This window comes from Marmota flaviventris, chromosome X (genome assembly GCF_047511675.1).
Source record: "Marmota flaviventris isolate mMarFla1 chromosome X, mMarFla1.hap1, whole genome shotgun sequence".
Classification (NCBI taxonomy): domain Eukaryota; kingdom Metazoa; phylum Chordata; class Mammalia; order Rodentia; family Sciuridae; genus Marmota; species Marmota flaviventris.
In genome coordinates, this window is record NC_092518.1 from 120,570,408 (window position 1) to 120,591,935 (window position 21,528).

Consider the following 21,528-nt stretch of genomic DNA (forward strand, 5'->3'; position numbering starts at 1 on the left):
TCCTTAGTAAAGGAAAACTGCCATGTTGGCCCTGACTTAGGGAATCAATTTTTATGGATGAAGAACACAGTCTAGCTGGTCACACTATGCTAAGTCAGAAGGTTAGATGTTGCCTTATCAATCAGCTGTGCAAAGAGGAAGAAAAAAAAAAAACACTAAGGGCAGTTGCTGAGACATCAAAGCCCAGGGGCATGTTGGCCTCATGATCTATAAAGTAATAGTTTTGAAAGGGGCAGCACCCACATGGATGGGAAATTCCCAGATTTTTTTACAGGTAACATACTGCAATTGTGATTTATATAAAAATCGCCACTGCACAGTACTCTTCATCCAGTAGACCTTTCAGAGCAGTTTCCCAGAATGACATCATATCAAACATAAACTCCTGAAACAGGTCATTAGCACTGGATTCACACAGCAAAAATATTTACTCCTAATATTATGAAGGGAAACTTGGAGAAGAAATTTATCAGAAAAGATTACTTTGTCTCAAGAAAAATTCACCACCATGATGGGAACACCTAAGTGCAAAAGAGATGGGAGGCCTGCTACTTTAAGAAGTAAATCATATTTTCCAAGAACAAATGATCATTAGTTTGTACTGTAAAAGCCAGCCTGGAAACTGAATTGAGATGCATATATTCAATAAGAGAATAATAAATGCCCATCCTGTCCTAAAATTTAATCATGGGCTCCTAAGTATACTTCCTGGATTAGATTATGAGTTTTCCAGAGTGCAGAAGCTACCCCCCAATATGACTTAATTTCATGTTTGCTGCCATAAGGAGGGGAAATAGAAGGGAACTGAGAACATGTGCCATTTCCGGTTTCCTAATGTTATTAGGACATAACAAATTGTGTTCTAAGAAATAATTGATATGCAACTGAAGAGAAGCATTTGTGAACACTCTGTGGAGAGAGGATGGGTTTTACTGGTTGCTAAATCAACAGGGCCTCCAGATTTCTACATTTTATTTGGACTAATATTTTTATTGGAGGGGACTCTGCAATTAAGCTGTTATTTGTTTCAATGAATAAAGAAAACTTTCTGGTGTTCTGCCATCTTTCAGGTCATGAATCAAAGGCAGGGTGAATTGCAATCAAATCATAGTTACTTTGCAATAATACAGTTTGGAATAAAGTGCTTTTATCTTTTCATAGATACTCAAACAGATGGTCCCATATTTTCCTAACAGAATAGGGATATTTCCTCAGGTCTCATCCTCAAAGTGACAGATATGGAACTCAGTTTTATTTTTCTAAAAGGCATCTCAGGTGTCAAGTATCAGAGATTGTTACCTAATTCCAGTTTAGTGACAAAAGGATTTAATAACAGTAGTTTAGATTTGTCACACTGCCTATTAATTCAAATTGATACTGACCTACTTTTAAAAAGAAAAATTAGTATTAAAATGAGAAAGGCACAACAACAGGAGACAACAAAGTTTGAAAAAATGAAGATGAAAAGAACATTTTCATCAGTATGCCCTATAATATTTCTCTATGGTTTTCTGATCTTATCATTTTGGCAATACTGATATTCATGGTGATATATGCTCTTTCTGGGATTAAAAAATTAAGGCATTATCAGAGTATCATCATTGTGATAGTCAAAACTATATCCCCTTAGCATTTAGCACAGAATTGTGCTTTCTCTTGGTTGGTAAAGCCTATGACACTTTATCATCAGTCTCAAGTATATAGTCTCTTCTGCTCCAACAAAAGCCACTATGGTTGGATATCTCTCCATATAAAAAGGTTATGGATGACCCCAGCCCAGGGAGATGTATGTGTATATGTCATTTGAGAACAGGCTATAGGAAAGAGACCAATGCCTGATTAAAAGATGGTGACAAATCACTGAGCTTGGTAATATTTTCTTCCATCACATTAATTCCTTCAAATTTACTATTGTAATCAGAATTTTCAATCCTAAAGCAAACACCAGGAATACATGATTTATTTGTCTCTGTAGATTTTCAACACCATCTACTTGTAAGCTTGTGTCTCATGGTGTGATTCTTTTAACAATCTTCAAACATCAGAAAAAGCCCAATGAGTGCCATTTTAGAATAAGGAGCTGTGCTGATAATAGATTGGTTTCCAGGAGTTAGTCTAATCAGTGATTTCATTTGGCACACATGGCATAGAAAGAAAAAAAAAGGAACAAAGCTATGAAGATTATACTTTCTCTTGCCAAAAGGCTCCTGGAATAGTGAGAAAAAAAATTTGGTAATGATCTTCCCTCTCCATGCAGCTTTCTTATAACAAAGGATGTTGCTGGTACCAGGCCAAGTTAGACTCTCAGATATTTGTATGTACTTCTTCAGCCAGATCCCAGTACTCATATAAGTACTCACTAATATCATAAGTGGTTTTTATGGAAATAATCACATCACTGAAAATCACAAGTATTTGGAACAGATTAAAATTTGTTTTCAAATAAACTCTTCATAAATAGAAACTAGTGTTTGGCAAAGTATAATTCAGCCTTAGTGAAAAACCAGTGATATATTTCATTCCATCTATGTACTTACATGGATTCTGGAGGGCCTGGACATGACCCCAAAAATGCCTTAAAAAGACAACTATGAAGCATTTTAATGAAGTTATCTGTACCAAATCTTACTTTGTCATAAACTTTGGAAATAACATGGTCCTTACAAACCACTGTCATCCAAAATAAACGCTAAAACATTATCTATACTAATACAAAACATTTTGATTTTGTCAATTCAGTAAGGGAAAGCAAATTAATTCCAGCCTTATCATAAAACACATAGACCTTTTTGACCTGTTAATCATTTCTAAAACTTATGCTAGTCAAAATTTCATTTTCTCCCAATGTAAATAAATGTTTCATTTTTCACTTCAGGGTTTCTGAATAGACACCACCTCGTTAGAAGAGGTAATACTGGCAGGTTAGCATTGCACAAATCAAACAATGGATGGCTTAACCATTGCCTACTCTTGCTGTGAAATTGGTAGGCATCCACAGTCAATGTCAATTAAGATCTCATGCTTTGGCTCAGAGACCAAGAGATGGAGTATCTACTCAAAGTGCTTCACATAGGAATAAATGTTTCACTGTATGCACATAGTTTAGATCTAAGATACTATCCATTTATAAATAAGAAAGTCTTTTATTCCTATTAATGACAACAAAATGTTACAGCAACTTTGAAAGAGAACTGAAGACTATACCTTATAGCATTTAAAAACCATCTTGCAAAAATCTTCAAGGTTGCCTGAATAGCCACTGAACCCTTCCAAACCCACAGTTACTTGACCTCCTGGAAATGACAAGATTCAGTATGCTATGGGAAGTAAGTGTGTTAATTTCTCAGCATTGTTTCCTTATTTACCCAATGTATGTTCCACAGCACATTTTCTTTTGCCCCGTCTAAGGTCTTCTGCATCCTGTTCATCTGCACAGAGATCAAGCATTTTCATTTGTAGGACTGGGTTTACCATTAGCTTCCAGGCTCTTGCTTAAAGGAGTACAGTCCAATTTAAGCAGTATTAGCATGTCACCCCAGAAAAATTCTAATTAATCTAATTTGATTTACAAACAATTCAGAAGAATAAGAAGGGAAATACTAGCTCCAATACCCCAGAGGACATGGAAGGAGATCATAGCCAAGGAACATCTTCAGTCTGAAAGAAGACAATGCCCATCAAAGTATACGAATAAAGAGATGGCAGCCACACTCAATATGATGGCAGTCATTCAATATATGGATGAAATGACAGATGAAAAACTGCCCAAACCTTATAGAGGAGAATTTAACTGCTACCTGCTCTCTAAAGAATACTTCATATCAGAAAACATTCACAACAGGATTCACAATACACTCCAGGTGGTACTTGAAAATTAACAGATCCTGTCAAAAGTGCATGCAATAAAAGGTGGGGTCTTAAATTTAGTTTTTCAACTTTTCTTTAATCCAAAATATTATTGAAATAATTTTAAGTTTCTAACCAATTTCTTGACTGAATTTATTCAGTGGCTTCTTAAATGGTTTATTTTTCTTACCCAAAGCAAATTTTGCTTTTCAGGCTAATTTGCAAGTACAAAACAGTATTTCTATGTGTGTATACATGCATATATAATTTGAGAGTGAAGAAAGCAGAAAATAATGGAATGCATTATATATAGTAAAGTAATTGCCACTAATCAAAAATTTTTGTTTCAGTAAAGTCGAAATCAAGTTAGTATCTTCTCTACTAAACCACCAATATGTTGATGTTACTCACTGTAGTGTGTCACCATTTCCACCTGCAGATGAATAAGTGTTGACATCGGAACTCACACTCAAAGTGGATAGGTTATGTACCAAAAGTAGGGGAAAATAAATCCAAAGGCTCTACTCTATTGCTGAAATAGAATTAAACATAGACACATATAGGCTTTTCATTTTCTGCCAATGAACACTTAAAACTCTATTTGAAAGAAAGAAAAGGAGAAATTTGAGATGTCAAATTTTGCTTCTCAAGCCATGGACTGGAGTCCACATGTAGTAATTTCCTCACATATCAAACTTCCAACCAAACCAGGTGGCAGTGTTTTCCAGATGAGAAAGACAGTGATAGTGAGGATTCTCACGATGTTGCAAAGGGGCAACAAATAGAAACAAAGTCACTTTTAGGAAACATAGAAGAACAAATTTATGCATATGTGTACATAAAATACCAAATAACAGATGAATTTTGTCAGTTTCAGTGTTATTCACTGGAAAACTACAATAGTGTTGCATATGAGGGAAAGATGAGCTGTTATATAATAAGAATTTAAATAGCAAACACATTATAATGATCAAATGTCATCTTTGAAGTTGAAACGTACACAGATGCAATAAAAGAGTACATTTTATTTGTACATTATCAATTCTTTTTGTAATATTGAGGATTAAACCCAGGGCCTCACATGTGCCAGACAAGCACTCTGCCACTGAGCCACATCCCCAGTCCTACCATATTTTATTTATAATATGAAAAACAGTCCTATCTGATAGGTGCAAAAATGTTGGAACAAATGAATGAATATCTTCTGGTCAGGCAAGTTACCTCAGAGAGAGTTTTGTCACAAGGATTAGAAGGAATACCTTATTAATCTGAGTTTAAGTAACAGCAAGCAGAGTTGTCCAAACCTGTACTTGAGCTGAAAAGAAGAACAAACTACTCATACTCTCCTGCAGGCATGCATTCACTATGGCAAAGTGCAACTGGACGTGCATTACATGGGAAGTCTGGGCCCACTTCAGCGAACTACGTGGATCATGAGCATTCTTCCAGAGCAATGCAGAAGCTTTATGGAGTGGAGGAGAGTTAGAAAATTTGAAGCAATCTTCTCATTATTTCATTTCAGGAGTGTCATTCCTCAGCTGACTGCTGCTTCAGGAATGCAAGGTGATGGGGAACAGACTTGGCCAGATGTTGGCTACAGGAGCAAGCAACTTTGGCAGCCAAAACCAGGCAGTGTCATGACACTAACTGAAAATGTTTTAGCTGCAAAAAGCAGGAGGATGCTGCGTGCTGTGCCAGAGATGACTGTTTTATACAGTGTCCCATCTGAGACTGCATAACACATTCACCGGCGAGCCAGGGGGCCTCCTAGTCATAGCAGGAGCCGAACAACACACAGCACACCAGAGGGCAATGCACAATCAGAAACAAAAAAGGAGAGAGAAAGAAAGTAGAATGAGAGAAAACAAGCAAAACACGCATGTGTCGGCCACAAACCTTCGGGCTCTGTGTTTTCTTTGTGGTGTACTTGCTTCAGCGGGCAGCAGAAGATTTCGTGACACTTAGCACGAAAGGGGGACTCTTTTTTCTTTAATTCCGCAGATTGGATGGAATCTTGCCGTAACATAATGTATTCCTGTGTGCCAGGGGGGGCGTCATCCAGAACTGTGGTCACCACATAACAAAATGAACTCAAGTTAGAGCTTTATGAAAGCAGCGAACATCATAAACAAAACCTACACCCAAGGAAAGACTAATGAAACAACATTTCCTACACAAGTTTCAAAGAAACACTTAGAATAATGGTGATTTTATTTGTAGGGGATGAGTTTAAAATACTAAAGCCTTGGAGATAGCTACTCAATCATGTATACCTGTATGGATAGTAAAATCAAAATGTAACTTATTTATTTTTGGTATCAGGGATAGAAACCATGGACATGTTAACCACTGAGCCACATTCCCATTCACTTTTTATTTTTTTTTAATTGGGAGATAGGGTCTCACTAAGTTTCTTATGGCCTCAATAAGTTGCTGAGGCTGGCTTTGAACATGCAATCCTCCTGAGCTGCTAGGATTACAGGTGTGCACCATCGCACTGGGTGCAATTTAACAATTTTAAATTGTACCTGCAATGAATAAAATATCTTAATATCAATAGCCATGCTGTATGTAAATTATCACCATGTAGAGCTCACATGCTTCCATTTGAGATGCAATATAAATATCTACATATTAAACTGCCTAATGTTGACCAATTATCAATGAGTCAACTCATGATTCTTGGTCTGCTCTTGGTGAGGGCCTAACTTCCAAGAGATGTATACTGAGTGTGACAGAAGTATATAGGATTCTGCTCTTTGGTTTCCAAAGAGATCTGGGGCCATGATAAATACCCTTCAGATGTTCAAAAACCATTAATGAAGTCCACAGATTCTGGATGATAGCCCAATAATCAATGGATCAAAGACCTACCTTATTGGATTGTGGAAGAGCAGGGCCTGGTTTACTAATTTTGGCCTTGTAGATACACACCAGGCTCCTCTCAGTCTGCCCTTGCTTTCTAGGCCCCATGTGTGTTTCCTAAGTAGGCGTGTGTAGCACCAGTGGTTTTCCCTGTAAAACCCAGAAGTCTGCCTTCATAGGGTCCACTGCTACATCCTATAGTCAGCAAACCACCCACCAAAGTGGGTACAAATTGGATCTGCATTTGCAGAAACAGGGAACAAACCCCAGAATGGATTTTTTTTTCTCTTTCACACTCTTCCCAATGAGCCTATTCCCTTTCACCAGGAGTGAGTCAGTGCCTGCAAAGCTGTGATTAATGATTTGATGACTCATTCTTGTCCCCCAACTGCATACACTTAACATGCATTTAGGAGGACAGATACCACCAGCAGATTTCTTATGGGGAGAATAATGTTGTGGTGTTTGTGAAAAATAAATGGTTTATGGCTGAATTTAGATGGGATCTGAAGTTTCTGTGCTTGGCAAACCATTCCTAGCTCATTGGCTGGGATTTTAATGGGCTTTAACAACTTCCTTTCATATTGGGGGGAAAATAGCTTAAAAACAAACATAACTTTTAAATTCATATTATGAGTTTGGAACAAGTTCTTGATAGATTGCCTATATTTGGAATCATTGTCATCCTTTATAAATCATTAAATTATGCAAGAAAGTGATGAATATTTTAGTCAGTTCTCTATTTTGCTCTAGTAGTCAGTGGCAGTAATCAAAAATATTCTATAGATACACCAGCACAGCTTTTCCCAGCACAGGGTTCCCTTCATCTACCAGGGATGTTACTGCAACTTTTTAAGATCTTGTTGTGGGATACACATCTTTGCTAGCAACAGCTGCTGTTCAAAACATGTGCAAACATTTCCTGCCATGAGCAGATAGTTATGATAATATAGACACTTATCAAATTTCAGCATCACAGCTGAAAACAAATTCTGATTTTTACCATCCAAAATATTTAAAGAAAACTCCCCAAATTAGAACACTTTTTTTAAAAAAACCCACAATTATATGAAAACTGAGAAATCCATTTTCATGAAGTACTATATAGAAAACACAGTTTAAGATTAAAGGGCAATTGGAGGATAAAAAAGAAAAAAAAATGACTTTTGTAGATTGCATAGGAAAGGTGTTGCTCAGGAGCACATGATGTATATATTGGTAAACTGTCTTCCATTTTCATTGTTCAATAGCAACAATGATGTCACAAATGGGCATTTTGGGAGATTAATGGTGGACCAAAACTAATAGCCTTTGGCTGACTCTCCAGCCATCAGCTTTTCCCAGCTGGTCATTAATTCCCAGAAAATGCCTTACACTGCCATCATTATTGTTTAATTAGATACAACTGGTTATGTGTAACATACAACAAAATTCCAACAAAAGCTGCGTGCTGACTGATACAGGGCTAACCCCCAAATTCATCATGATGAAGAAAGCATGAAGGTCATGAAAGTGCAGGATAACTGTGTACCACAAAATTCCCCCTCTCTCCTGTTCTTTCTTCAAATTGAATTTAGTAAGTGCAAAAGGTGCCAAGATGAGAGCATTTAAGGAGCCATCTGAGTAATAACCACCGGCACAGAACATTTCCTTGAAAATCGTGAACATCTGGGAGTTAATGGCTCAGCTTTGGGTCACAGACTGTCTCTCTACTCAACGCCTCAAACATCAGTCAAGTCAGGCAACACAGAAAAAAAGAAAGAATAGTCAACTTCACAGCAGCTTGATGTTATGTTGACACATGCGCTAGAAACATTTTGGATTTTCTAACCAGAAAGGGCATTGTATAAGCAACACACCTCACTCGGGTCTATAAAATCTCTGACCTTAAAGTTATTTTGGAGGAAAAACTATTATATGAAACCCTCTTATTCCCAGGACTTCCTCAGGTGGGAGACTAGCTGTATGTGCAATGGACAGCAACAGGAAAGAAAGGGGATTTCCCACAGGACCCCAGCACTAAGGCAGGTGGGAAGCTTCATTCTACTTCCCTAAGGAAGGGATGAAGATACTGTGCTTCCAAGGGCCACCAGTTCTAGAAAGGTAAGGGGTTGCAAGGAATTCAGTTCATCAAAATGGGAAAAATTAGATTCTTCTTTTCCTGGATTAATCCACTGTTCTCAGCCATTTCTCCCCTTCTGGTAAATTCCCTTCTTGCCCACAACCTCTATCCTGACTCCTCCCTCTGTTCATTGGAACCTTTTGTTCACATTTCATTCAGTGAAAACTCTTGCCCTTTCAAACCATAGATTTATCCAATCCTGGTGGGGTTAGAGGGTCAAAAATCTCCATTGATTAGGTAGACACTGGAATTATACAAAGTTTCCTCCTCTTTCAGAGGTTCAACTTGACTCTGCAAGGCAGATAAGGTGGTAACACTGGCTCATGGTTGGTTTCTATATCCAGGAGCCCCATCCTTTTCAAAAGGCTGCATGAGAATAGCTGCAAAGGGGTATGCCTCTGGAGAATTTTCACTGACAAAGCAGTACCCTCAGTCTTGACCACACAGCTCACCCTGTCAGGATTCCAAAGTACCACAGGAATAAGTAGCACAGGGTTAGAAGAGACAAGTGCACCCATGCAAATCCACACATCCACAGACACACAGACACTGACAGGTGGCATACTCAGACACAGAGGTGACAAGAATAAGTGACCTTAGTGGTAGAATTACAGTTATAAGCACAATTTATGCAGGAGCTAGTTCCCATTACAATAAGAGTATTCTCAAGTAAGCATTAGGTGGGTAAGCCTGCATCTAGATTTCATTTCTCAGCAACAACACTGGACTGATACAGAACTATCCCCACCCTTCAGTAGGCTTCTTGCCAATTACCAAAAATCAAGGTCAGGGACAAGGAGCAGTCATGATAAGAGAAGAGAATTTGGTAGAGTCCAAGCCTGCTGACCAGGCCTAAGATACTCATATTCACAGAAATATTCTCATTTCAATCTAGAAAAAAAGGAAAATACCAATTTAGGCAATATTTAACCTCTCATAAATATTTAAAATCTCAATATACTATATCTTTCAAATGCATTTTTGTTTGTTTGCTTTTTGCACCATTGTGGATTGAACTCAGGACCTCACAAATGCTAGGCAAACACTCTATTATTGAGCTATATCCTGAGCCTATTTTATTATTTTTATTTTGAGACAGGGTCTCCCCAAATTGCCCAGGCTGGCCTTTTTTTTTTTGCCTTTTTTAATTAAAAAGTTCATCATGTATCCATATTTAGTAAGTCCAGCTCTTAGTGTACAAAAACATATCAACAAATATTGATATAAAACAGCTAGCAAAATATTTAGTAATATGATGTAATCCTCCATGTCATTCCAAACAAAATTTCTTTAGAGAAAATTTAATGCAAACTTTTTGTTTTAAAACAAGAAAAATAAGACTTAGAAAGGGGAAATGGCTTTAAAAAGTCACACAGTAAGTTATTGGAAAATCCCAGAAGCCAGGATTCTGGCATGTTTGTCAGAAAGTCTAAAGGTAGACTACTTTTTAAAACCATCAATATATTGATAGTGATCCGGTCTTTTAGTATGTCTTCATTTTCATGATTATCTCTGTCTACAACCATTTTTTCTTTCTTTATTCAAAGACAGAAAAGTATGCATAAACATCCTAGAAAACTATTTAGACAATGCCAGAAAAAGCACCTCCCCTGTCACCAGGATACTGTAATTCACAGGGTTTACTGACTTCAAGCTGGAAGCAGTTAACAAGCCCTCAATTATTTGATGGTTCTGATTTTTGTTTTTTGGGGGTGTTTTTTTTTTTTTTTGCTTTTAAATTAACTCTTCACAAAGATGACTCAACATAATTAATGATACATGATTTTAAATCAAAGCAAATCTAAGATCACCAGGGCAACAGAAATGAAATTAGCGATGAGACTACCAATCAAAGTTATTAGACATATATTAGTGACTCCAACAAGAAAATACTTAAAAACCTCTATGAAACAGAAAATATGACAAAATATACAGATTACCAAATGTCCTCATGAATTGCAAAAAAAAAGTGAGAGGAAAATGCATTAATTACTGTAATTAACCTTCCATGTCACTGAGAACCTGTCATGCTGAAAAATACATAGAACCACAACATTTGTTAGCGCTAGACCCACATTCTGCCTCCCTAACTATCTACTTATATGAATATGGTATTAAGCTTTATTGCCACAGTGGACACTATAAGATGGAAGGTTTAAATGTGCATGAAGAACTTAAGTCAACAAAGAGAATATTAATAATAGCCATTAATATTGGTGAAGGTGGACATAACTTTAACATATTTGTTGAAGTTTTAGTTATATTCTGCTTTTTAATCTCCACCAATCTCTATTCAGTACCTCAAGCACTCATAGGTCTTTGTCTATCTCATCTTTCTTCAGGTTGTTCTGCTCGTTTCAGAGTAGAATGAAAGGCAAACTTCTTACCATGGTGCCCATTCCTCCCAATCTCCTCAATTCCATCATATACCTTCTTGTTCACACTAGATTCCATTAGCCTCTAAAATATTCTGGGCTTTATCTTGCCTCAAGGTCTTGGACTTGCTGTTCCCTCTGACTGCCCTTCTATGTACTTCAGGAATGCACCTCTTAGAAATGCCTTTCTAGGTTTCCACTTGTCAGGATAATAATTCATTCTTTCTATCTATCTATCTATCTATCTATCTATCTATCTATCTTGTCTCTCAACATATGAATGAATACAAGCACCCTGAGTCTGGGATGTTATATATCTCCTTTGCCATATATTATTTATGGGGTCCAGGACAGGGCCTCACTCCAAATTCACACTCATTAGCCAATTGAAAGATGCTCTCCTTCTTCACTCACCCTTCCCACAATGCAAATGGTCAGCTTCATCTCCTAACTGTTAATTTCCACTTAACTTTTTAGGAAGTTTATCTGGTGATGCCTCAGGACAGCTTTTAGGTTAATATAGGCTTTTACTAAAAATTTAGAAGAATAATTATTTTCACATATATGTCTAGAATATCACCTTAAGAACCATGTTTCAGTCTCTTTAGAGAATACCTTTGTTTTGTAAATGGCCTAAAACATTTTGCATATGGTAATTTTATATGCACAAAATGAGTTACTTCTAGGAATAGGCGTGCCTACCTTGAACCTGTGCATTAAGGAGGGGAAATAAATGGAAAGAGCACATTGCCTGGCATGTAGCAGGCACAAAGTAAGGGGGCACTGCAGTGGAGGAAACGATGTTCCTGCCAGAGCTGAAACTGCTGAGCCCGGCATTCTGCTAGGTAAAAATCAGTACCTCACCCTTACTCAACACTTTCTGTTTGACCTATGGAATGCTACTTTACTGTTCTGAACCTCGGTTTCCTCATTTCAGAAATAAGAAATTTTGACTGGACCAGGGTTTCACAACATTGAACACATTGGTACTTTGACCATTTGAGGCATAATAATTCTTTGTTGTGGGGTGCTGTTCTGTGCCTTGTGGTAGGGCAGCATCCCTAACTTTTACCTGCTAGATGCCAGTAGCACCCTCCTCCATTGTGACAACCAAAAATGTCTCCAAACATTGCCAAATGACTCCTACCACACCCACTGAAGCCATAATTGTCTTAGTTGAGAATCAGTGGACTTGAAGATGGGTAGTCTAAGCTACAGTCATCTTTGTAGCACTAATCCCAGATGTCCCTTTATGACATTCAGAGATGCTCAGCATCCTCCAAGACATAGCAATTCCATTCAAGGGAGCTTCGACCACACAGACCAGGAAGAGAATGGGATGCACTGGTGAGCATGCCAGTCATCCAGGGAAAAGAAACCCTCTGACTGGCAAAGTGGAAAGCCCTCTATACATCAGTAGAGCCCTTAGTCATCTTAGGGCAAAGACTTTCCTAAGTGAGTGCCATTGGTTGGGACTTAGTGAGTACTCTCAAGGGCCTTCTGTGTATCATAGGTGGGGCCCAGCCAACCAAAATCCAGACTTAGGTGGGAATTAGAAGCAAGAAGGGAGAGCTGGGGGAACCTTCTTTGGCATTATAACAGCAGTTCCCTCCAAGCCTGGGCTTCTCATCATATAATGGCCCATGTACCCAGAGAGGATACATCTGCCTGCTAAAGACACAAATGGATCCATTAAGAAGAAAAAGGCAGCTTCCAACCAGCAGAGAAGAGTGTGCTTCCAGATGTCCTCTGCCCTAGCAAGAATGACACATACCTTATCCCTGCTATAATTTTAAGCATGTAAGAAGAATATGGCAAGATTAGAGAGAAGTACATTCTACCATAGTATGTTGGGTATTGCTGTACAGCCCCATGGTATAAGTTAGAAGAATTGATACCAGCCTGTAACTTTCAAGTTTTCTAGTCATATCTCATTGTACTCCCCTCCCATAAATGCTCTTCAACTCCAAATCAAATTTAAGCATATAAGACACTTACCTAGAGAACTCGTTAAGACCCAGCTGGCTGTGTCCCACTCCCAGAGTTACTGATTGCAGTGGATTGGCATAGGGCCTGACAATGGGCATTTCTCACAAGTTCCCAGATGGTGATGCTGCTGTTGGTCAGGGATCACACTTGGAGAACCAATATCCCCAAGATACCAGTTCTGTCTCTCTGTACTCACCTGTACCTGTCTACATTCTCTCCTGTCCAGTGCAAACGCAGTCTACACCAGTGATTCTCAGCTGTGACTGAGCATTAGAAACACCTGTGGGACTTTTAAAAACTAAAATACCCATGGTGGCAAGACAGATTAATTAAACTAGCAGCATTTCCTGGCTGTAGCCTGAGCACTGGAAGGTTTCAAAGCTCCTCAGGTGTTTTGACTGCATTGCCAGAGTTGAGAATTACTACTCTACATAAAGTTTTTCTTACCTCTCTCCAGTGAAAATTCCTTTCTCTTTTTCTCCAGAGGGAAGATTGAGGTCCCTGATTATCTTATTATTTCCATCTCTTTCCAGAGCTCAGTCTAGGCTTGCAACCACCCTTGTGCCGTTGTGCAGTGGTGCTATTTACTGTGTAAAATAACACAGTGGCACATATCACTACACAAGCAGCCCTCTTCTGGCTTGAACCACCATGATGGATTGCTCAGAGCTCTACTACAGAATTAGTTTAACCCTTCCCTGTGTTCTCATCTTTAAAAATGTATAAATGAATATATCCTCACTAGCCAGTTTTATTTAACTGAATAAAACCAACCTGAATTTTTCTTAATGCCCCTAATGATTTTAGGTTGCTGAGTGAGTCAAGACTTCCAACACGTGTCTTGCCCTAAAAGCAATCCATGAAGCTCCATCTCTCTACCTTGGTACCTCCTCATCAGTTCCTTCATGGGCTCCTCACATATAGGAGCCCATACAGAGACCTTTAGGGTTCACATATAACCATGTCAAACTTTACATTAGCTGAAACCTTGGGGAAGTCAAAGTTCACAGGCACAAAATGATAGCAAAAACTCACTACAAAACTTGTTGGAGACTGGCTAAATATACACGACCTTCCTCTTGGACATCATAAAAAAGGGAACTGGGGGATATTTTCCAGAAATTGCTTCTTTAAATCCTACAATTCAGTATTCTGATAGCTGCACAACAAAATCACCTGGGGAGCTTTTTAGACAGTGTCCATACACAGGACCAACCTCCAGAGACTCTGGTTTAATTGGTCTATGAGTGGGGTTTGGGCCTTGGTAGTCTAATGAGTTCCCCAGGTGGTTCCAAGGTGCACTGAGGGTGACAAAGCAATATGTTTAATTGAATGAGAAAGAGAAAAACCCACAAGTGTAAGCACAATTAACTGCAAAAGATGTTTTCTGAAGAAAAAAAGGAAAAGCTCTACAGGAAGCTAGGACTTTAAAGTGTCAGGCTCTTTGATCAAGTGTGGAATACAAATAGATCTCTCCAGGAGTAGTGTAGTATGGTATACTAGCAGTGTCCTTATACTCAACCTGTTCCAGGTTCAAATCATAGCCCTGTACTACTTACCATTACCATGAATTTGGGCAAGCCATGTATTCTCTTTGGGGCTGTTTCTTCCCCCATAGAAAAAGAGTGATAGCTGGTCTCCCAAGTGAGAACAAATACAATTTTTTGAGGAAGTCAGTCACAATTCAACATTTAAAAAAAACACACAACCAGATAGCACTTTGAAAGAAATATGGCTTTTGCTTGTCAGTCAATATGATGGCCCATGAGCAGTACACCATCTTTTTTCTCCCCTGGGTCATTCTCCCTACTTTGGCTAGAAACTAAAGTGAAGATCATGTGAAAGTTTCTTTGGACCCTGTCATCCCTTTTTGGTGTCACCTGACAGGTTGTTATACATGCAGACTCTCAGCTCTGCAAATTCCAGTTCAACAGAATTGGAATCCATATTTTTATAAGATTCTGAAGTGATTGCTGTGCACAAAGTTTGAGATACCTCTGGCACAGTGGTTGGCATATAATTGGTATTAAGTATAGATTCATTCATTTTCTACTGAGCCCCAACTTTTATTTGGGCAGAGTTAAATGTATATTCATGGAAACCCAGGCCTGGGGTGCAAGAGGGAGCACCTCGGCCACCTCCTGCATGACCCTGGATAAGTCAATTTCCTACATTTTACAGATGGCACTACTGATTGACAACATTGAGCTCCTTAGAGTTGTTTTACCAGTTTAAAAACAAATGTGAGTGAAGTAGCTAGCACAACATCTAGACCTTGTGTTATGGTTTGGAAGTGATGTGTCCCCCACAAGCTCATGTGTGAGATAATGCAAGAAGGGTTAGAAATAAAATGACTGGGTTATGAGAGGCTTAGCCTAATCAGTGCATTAATCCCCTGATAGTGATTAAATGAGTGGTAAAGTAGGCAGGATGTGGCTGGAGGAAGTGGGTCCCTAGGGTCATGCCTTTGGGATTTATATTTTGTCCTTGTTGAGCAGAATTCTCTCTGTTTCCTGATCATCATATCCTGAGTTGCTTTCCTCCACCACACACTTCTGCTATAATGTTCTGTTTTATCTCAGGCCCCAAGAGTGAAGTGAGCCATCTATGGACTGAAACGTCTGAAACCTTGAGCCTCGCTCCTCAAGTGAATTTTACCTTCTCTAATTATTCTTCTAAGGTCTTTTGGTCACAGTGGCAAAAAAAGCTGACAAAAACATCATTATAGGTACTCCATGTGTATTCAGAACTCCCTAAGCATCAAATGAGCCTGCCCTTAAGATAACATTGATAATGTCTTTCACAAAGGGGAAAAAAACACCAACCACCTATATCCTTGCTGATCCACAAAGTCCTTTGCATGATCTTCTCTTAACTATTTGGTGAAAATAGCAGGAATGACCCAGGGAAGGAAAAAGATGGCTGTATTGCTCATGGATTATCAGACTGACTGATGAGCCTAAGCCATACTTCTTTCAAAATGTCATCTGGAATTTCTTGAAAATGTTTAATTGTGACTGACTTCATCAACAAATTTTATCTGGTCTCAACTGTCTTGTTATTAATGCAAAGTGCTTCTGGCCCAATGTACTAGGGACTGAACACCTCTGCAGCTTTTAAAGACTACTCACAGACTGATTCCATGCATCACTTTTGTACTAAATTTTACATCTTTCTCCATGGATAATAATGGAGGTCACTGGCTTCATTCAAGGGTAAGGTTCCCAGATAATGCACTGCTCTGTGCATGTTGTTTCAGCCAACTCTGACCTGTGTGTGTGTGTGTGTGTGTGCGCACGCGCACACGTGTGTGTGGCTTGACACATGCTTTTGCTTTTAACTACTATTAGTATAGACGCTCCAGTTAGGATCTTGAAATGATGTCAGAGCTACTCACAGACACTTTTGGAGCTGAAGTCTTCCCAGGCTTTGATCTTAAGACCCTTTTCAGGGAACATCACAGACTAAATTGCTAGAGGAAGTCTATTTTCTCCTCCTCAGTCATTTCCATTTCTAGAGTACTACATCTCAGAGGACTGAGGTTTATGTGCCAGTATACTCCCAAGCACACTCTGAAGCCTTATAGCCTGTCTAGGGCATGTGCACCTCCATATCACACCTTCTCACACACATGGCACAGACAGGAATCCTGCACCGCTCCCTCTCTCTATCCCCTTCACACTCTTCACACTTGCACTTCAAGTTTCGAAAGCTAATCCCTGATGCAGATCTCATGGGCCAAGGGAGAAGTTTGGTCCTGGTAGTTACCCCAAGCTTCCTAAGATATCCTGGGAGCTCAGAAAACCCCATTTCATAGGTTCTGTTGACTGCCAGGAATTCCTTGGAAAATTATACTACAAGGTTATTTAAAAATTAGATAATTGGGAGAGTGACTAGTGCCATCTGGCTCACCTCCACTTCTCCATAACTCTCCTGCCTCTGAAAGCATTAAAGAAGGAAAGTAATGTTGCTTTCTATCAGTCATGAAATGCTTGTATTTTCAAGCAGTCAGAGTTCTCTTCCTTCCCTTGTGACCGTTTTTCTGTGCTCATATGTGCTTCTGACACCTACTGGTGCCTCCCTTCAACTCCAAGGATATTGATAAAAAAAAAATCATTTCAGGGCTGGGGTTGTGGCTCAGTGGTAGAGTGCTTGCCTAGCATGTGTGAGGCCCTGGGTTCCATCCTCAGCACCACATAAAAATAAATAAGTAAAGGTATAAAATAATCACTTGATACATTAGTGACCCATCCTGACTGACCCTTCAGCAAGAACCATAAAGCAAATACTAATAAATAGGCTCAGCCATAAAAACAGCTCTCAAAAACTATGATCTGTGTATATCTTCGTGGCCTTGTGCTCCCAGGCTTTCCACAGAATATGGCTGTGCTAGTGATGGGAGTAGCAGTAAGTGGATGAGGAAGGCTGAGAAAGAAGGAGAAGAGAAGCTTCTTCCATTTGATCAACACATGAGTCCTGGCTCCTCTCATTTCATATAAAATACACACTGTTTAGATTCTTCTCTCCCTAGTTAGTCACAAGCTCATCAAAAGGCAGTTAGTTCAATTTGGCCTCAAAGTCATTCATCAATTTGCAAGCTCAAATGGTCCTCAGCACCTCCAGGAGGTGCGGTTTTCTACATATGCTAAGGAATTCATCCCCCTTAGATAGTCAAAAGAAGCACATTTTTAGCTAATGGAAAGCACCAGAACATGGCTCCCAATTAAAATAATTGAAATCCGGAAAATAATTCTAATAAAGAAAGAAACATTCCAATTAGATGGGTGCTTTTCTTTGCACTCATGCCTGCCACTGCTTCTAACTCCCCATTCAGTAAACAGAGTTGGCACTGCTTCTCAGGAATTCCTGCAGGAAATTCAGATGGAAGGGTATATTGTGCCAGGTTAGAACCCACTCCAAATTTGTTTGAGAAGAATCTTTAAGCAAATGGTATTTGAGTTTGTTTACACTTGGCAGCATTTCTATTTAAGAAAAAGGCATTACGATTATTTTAAAAGCCTCGAGCCATCAAATGTCCTTAAAATAGCATTTAATGATTTAGTTGTAAATGAATCATAAGCACTTATATTTAACTTCCCCCTCATTCCATGTAAACCCAGCTGCTTTGGTGAGGTTTTAGCAAAGGAACACTTGGTCTCCTTTTTTCCATTTAAAGGTAAGATTTTCCAAGGTGGGCTCTAAGCTGGGTTTGGTGCTCAGATTTAGAACAAAAGGAAGACTCTGTATTTTTAAAACAGTAAAATAGAATTCCTGATACATATCATTTACTTTCACATATCATATTCAATACTGGCAGCAACCCATGTGGCAGATAATATTATTGTTCCCATTCAATACACACAAATCTGAATGTCAATGAGGTTAAGGAAGACTTTCTAAGTAATCCAGCTCTGAAGTTGGAGAGCTGGAACCTAAACCCAGCCCATGCCATACCCACCAGATCCTATCACATATCCATTTGTTCATTTGCAGTAGGCTCAATAATGACACCCACCAAAATGCTCAACTTTGAATCCCTGGAACCTGTAACTATGTTACCTTAGGCAACAGGTTGATTTAAGGTTGCCAATCAGTTGGCCTATAAGTGTAGAGAAATTAGATTATCCAAGTAGACCCAATGTAATCACATGAAGTCTTAAAAGGGGAGGTAGAAGAGTATGTCAAAGAGATAAAAAGGAAAGGGAGGCTGAAGAGATGAAAAGAGAGGACTTTCTTTGCCACTGGCACCTCTGAAGACAGAGGAAGGGGGCCATGAGCTGAGGAATACACTTTCACTCGGGAAGTTGGGAATGGCCCTCAGTTGGCAACCAGCAAAAGGGAAGAGGGATCTCTGTCCCATGAGGAGCTGAATTCAGCTAAAGACAAAAAGAAGCTTCCAAAAATGGAATGCAGCTATTCCAAGACCTTACTTTTGGCCTGGAGAGATGTGTGTCTGAAATGTAAAGAATAAATGTCTGTGGTTTAAGCCATTAAGTTTATGGTAATATGTTATGGGAGCAATTGAAAACTAATACAACATTCAAACCTTAACACTAAAAAACTAAATAGGTTCTAAGGCCTGTAAATCATCTAGTTATTTTAATGACAATAACCAAATATTATATGTGTAATTGATATATCTTCACCATCTTTAATCTAAGAAGAAAAAATACTTCCTTTAAGGTTTTCCATTTCCATTCCCTCCCATAATATTTTCAACTTTGTTTCAACAAATATTTACTGGGAACTTACAATATGCCACATAGCATTAGAGACCTAAGGTATGCAGCAGGTATGAAAAAGAGATTGGCAAAAACCCCCGTCCATCATGGATTTTACACTTTGGTGGGGGACAATACACAATGTCACTAAGGTCACATCATCAAGGGTCTTGGAGTCTCTAATTAGAAGTGAACTTCTTGCTTTAAGACCCATGTGTGAAACGTTTTTAATGAGTTAAGCACCTAATATATCAGCTAGCTTTCTGTTACTACAGTGCATTTTAGTGTCATAAAGACAATAAAGAAGACCTCACTGAGAAGGAGATATCCAAGCACAGGTTTGGAGGAAGTGCAGAAGAGAGTGAGCCATGGAGATATGAAGGGCAAGAGTGTCACCAGCAGAGGGATCAAAAATACAAAGTTCCTAAGATAAGAGTGTGAATCACAGTAGGGCCTGGAGGTTCACTCCTGTAATCCCAGAGACTTGGGAGGCTGAAGCAGGAGGATAAGAACTCCAAGGCCAGCCTCAGAGACTTAGTGAGTCCCTGTTTCAAAATAATAATAAGAAGAAAAAAGATTTAAGGGGCTGGGGATGTAGCTTCAGTGCTAGAGCACCCATGGGTTCAATACTCAGTATCAAAACAAATAAAAAATTAACAGTGTAAATTGCTATTTTTGCAGAAAATGAAGAAGACCAATGTTGCTGGAATTTGAACTAAGATATTGAGGGGGACACTGGTATGAGATGAGATCATAAAGGGAACAGGAAGGCTATTTATATGGGCCATCACTAGATTACCTCTAAATCCTAATACAATATTAATACTATGGAAATCATTGTTATCCTGTTCCATTTAGGAAATAATGCCAAGAAAACAGTCTATACATGTTCAGTACAGACACATTTTTTTCAAATATTTTTTGATTGGTAATTGGTTAATATGCAGGCAAGGAACCTTCAGGTATAAAACCCATGGATATGGAGGGCCAACCATATTTTCTTCTAGATTTATGCCAAAGGTTCCACCAAACAAATATAACACTTCAGGTGCTAGTGAGGGAAATGAATGGTGGGAAAGCCATGTTGGAAGCCAGGTGCTTGGGTTTCTAGCCCAGCTGAGCTACTGCTCTTCATTGGATAAGTCCAGATGGCCTCAAGGGAAGTTGACCACATGACCTAAAAATCTGTTCCTGAGTTTAAGTGAGGTGTGGGAATGCTTTCCTCTCCATGATATTTTCTTCACTAGGAAGCTCATTAGCATAACATTTCTGCCCTTCTTTGGCCACATTATTTAGGTTTTTTTTTTTTTTTTTTTTTTTCTGAAAGCAGTAGACTGAAGTGGTGAAAGAGAAACCAGCATTCATAGCCAGTTCCTTCTGTTTTCCGCTGGCCTTACGTTTCCTAGGTGGAGGGCCTGGGTCAGGTAAGAGTAGGAGAGGAAAATAGGGGTGTGCTGTGACTTAGTCTGTCTGCAACCAGATTAGCTCTAATTCTGGGGCTTCACAGAAAAAGTCTCTTCCTCCAACACTAACTTTACAAGGAATATAGAAGATATTTTGCTTTCCATACACGTGTCTGTTTTGACTCATTTCTTAATTTGTTCACAACTTGGACAGAGGAGTAAGAACGTGTTTGGGGTTGTGTTTTTTGTTCCCCACACCTCCCAGCAATATTTGTGAAAGCTCACAATCATAGCCTGCAGGATACTGGAGAAGCCTCCAATATCTCCATTGTCAAGCTCTGCTGGTCAATCTGGCTCTGGTCCACTTTTCTTTGTAGCCAAGATCAGTAGCAGAGACCTTCACTCCCAGGCCAGGAAAAGCAGCAGGAAGGAATAAAGAAAATTCTGGGTAGTAGGGAGGGGCACAATGAGTGAGTGCCAACTTGCTCCCTAACACATGGAAGGTGCACACCACCACATTCATTTAAAAAACCTTCTTCTGCTGCTGTGGAAGTCACTAGTTACTGACTGATGTTGCTGTAGTCCCACAGGAATCTTGTCAAAAGCCCTGATTCAGAGAAGCAGCTGGGGAAAGATCATGCCAGACACACATGGGAACAGGAACGCTAAGCAAAGGGCAAATGCAACTGTGAACACATTTCTCTGCA

The 21,528-nt window shown here is 39.1% G+C and overlaps 1 protein-coding gene across 2 annotated transcripts in view; it reads right to left on the minus strand.

Moving 5' to 3' along the window:
- Positions 1-21,528, minus strand: part of Fgf13 (fibroblast growth factor 13) — a 509,017-nt gene that overhangs the window by 191,524 nt on the left and 295,965 nt on the right. The window contains exon 3 of one of the 2 annotated variants that reach the window (XM_027940173.3): positions 5,743-5,910. The exons of the other annotated variant lie outside the window; for it this stretch is intronic. Coding sequence (XP_027795974.1) covers positions 5,743-5,910 — 168 coding nt within the window. The remainder of the gene's footprint in view (positions 1-5,742; positions 5,911-21,528) is intronic. 2 annotated transcript variants of the gene reach the window in all.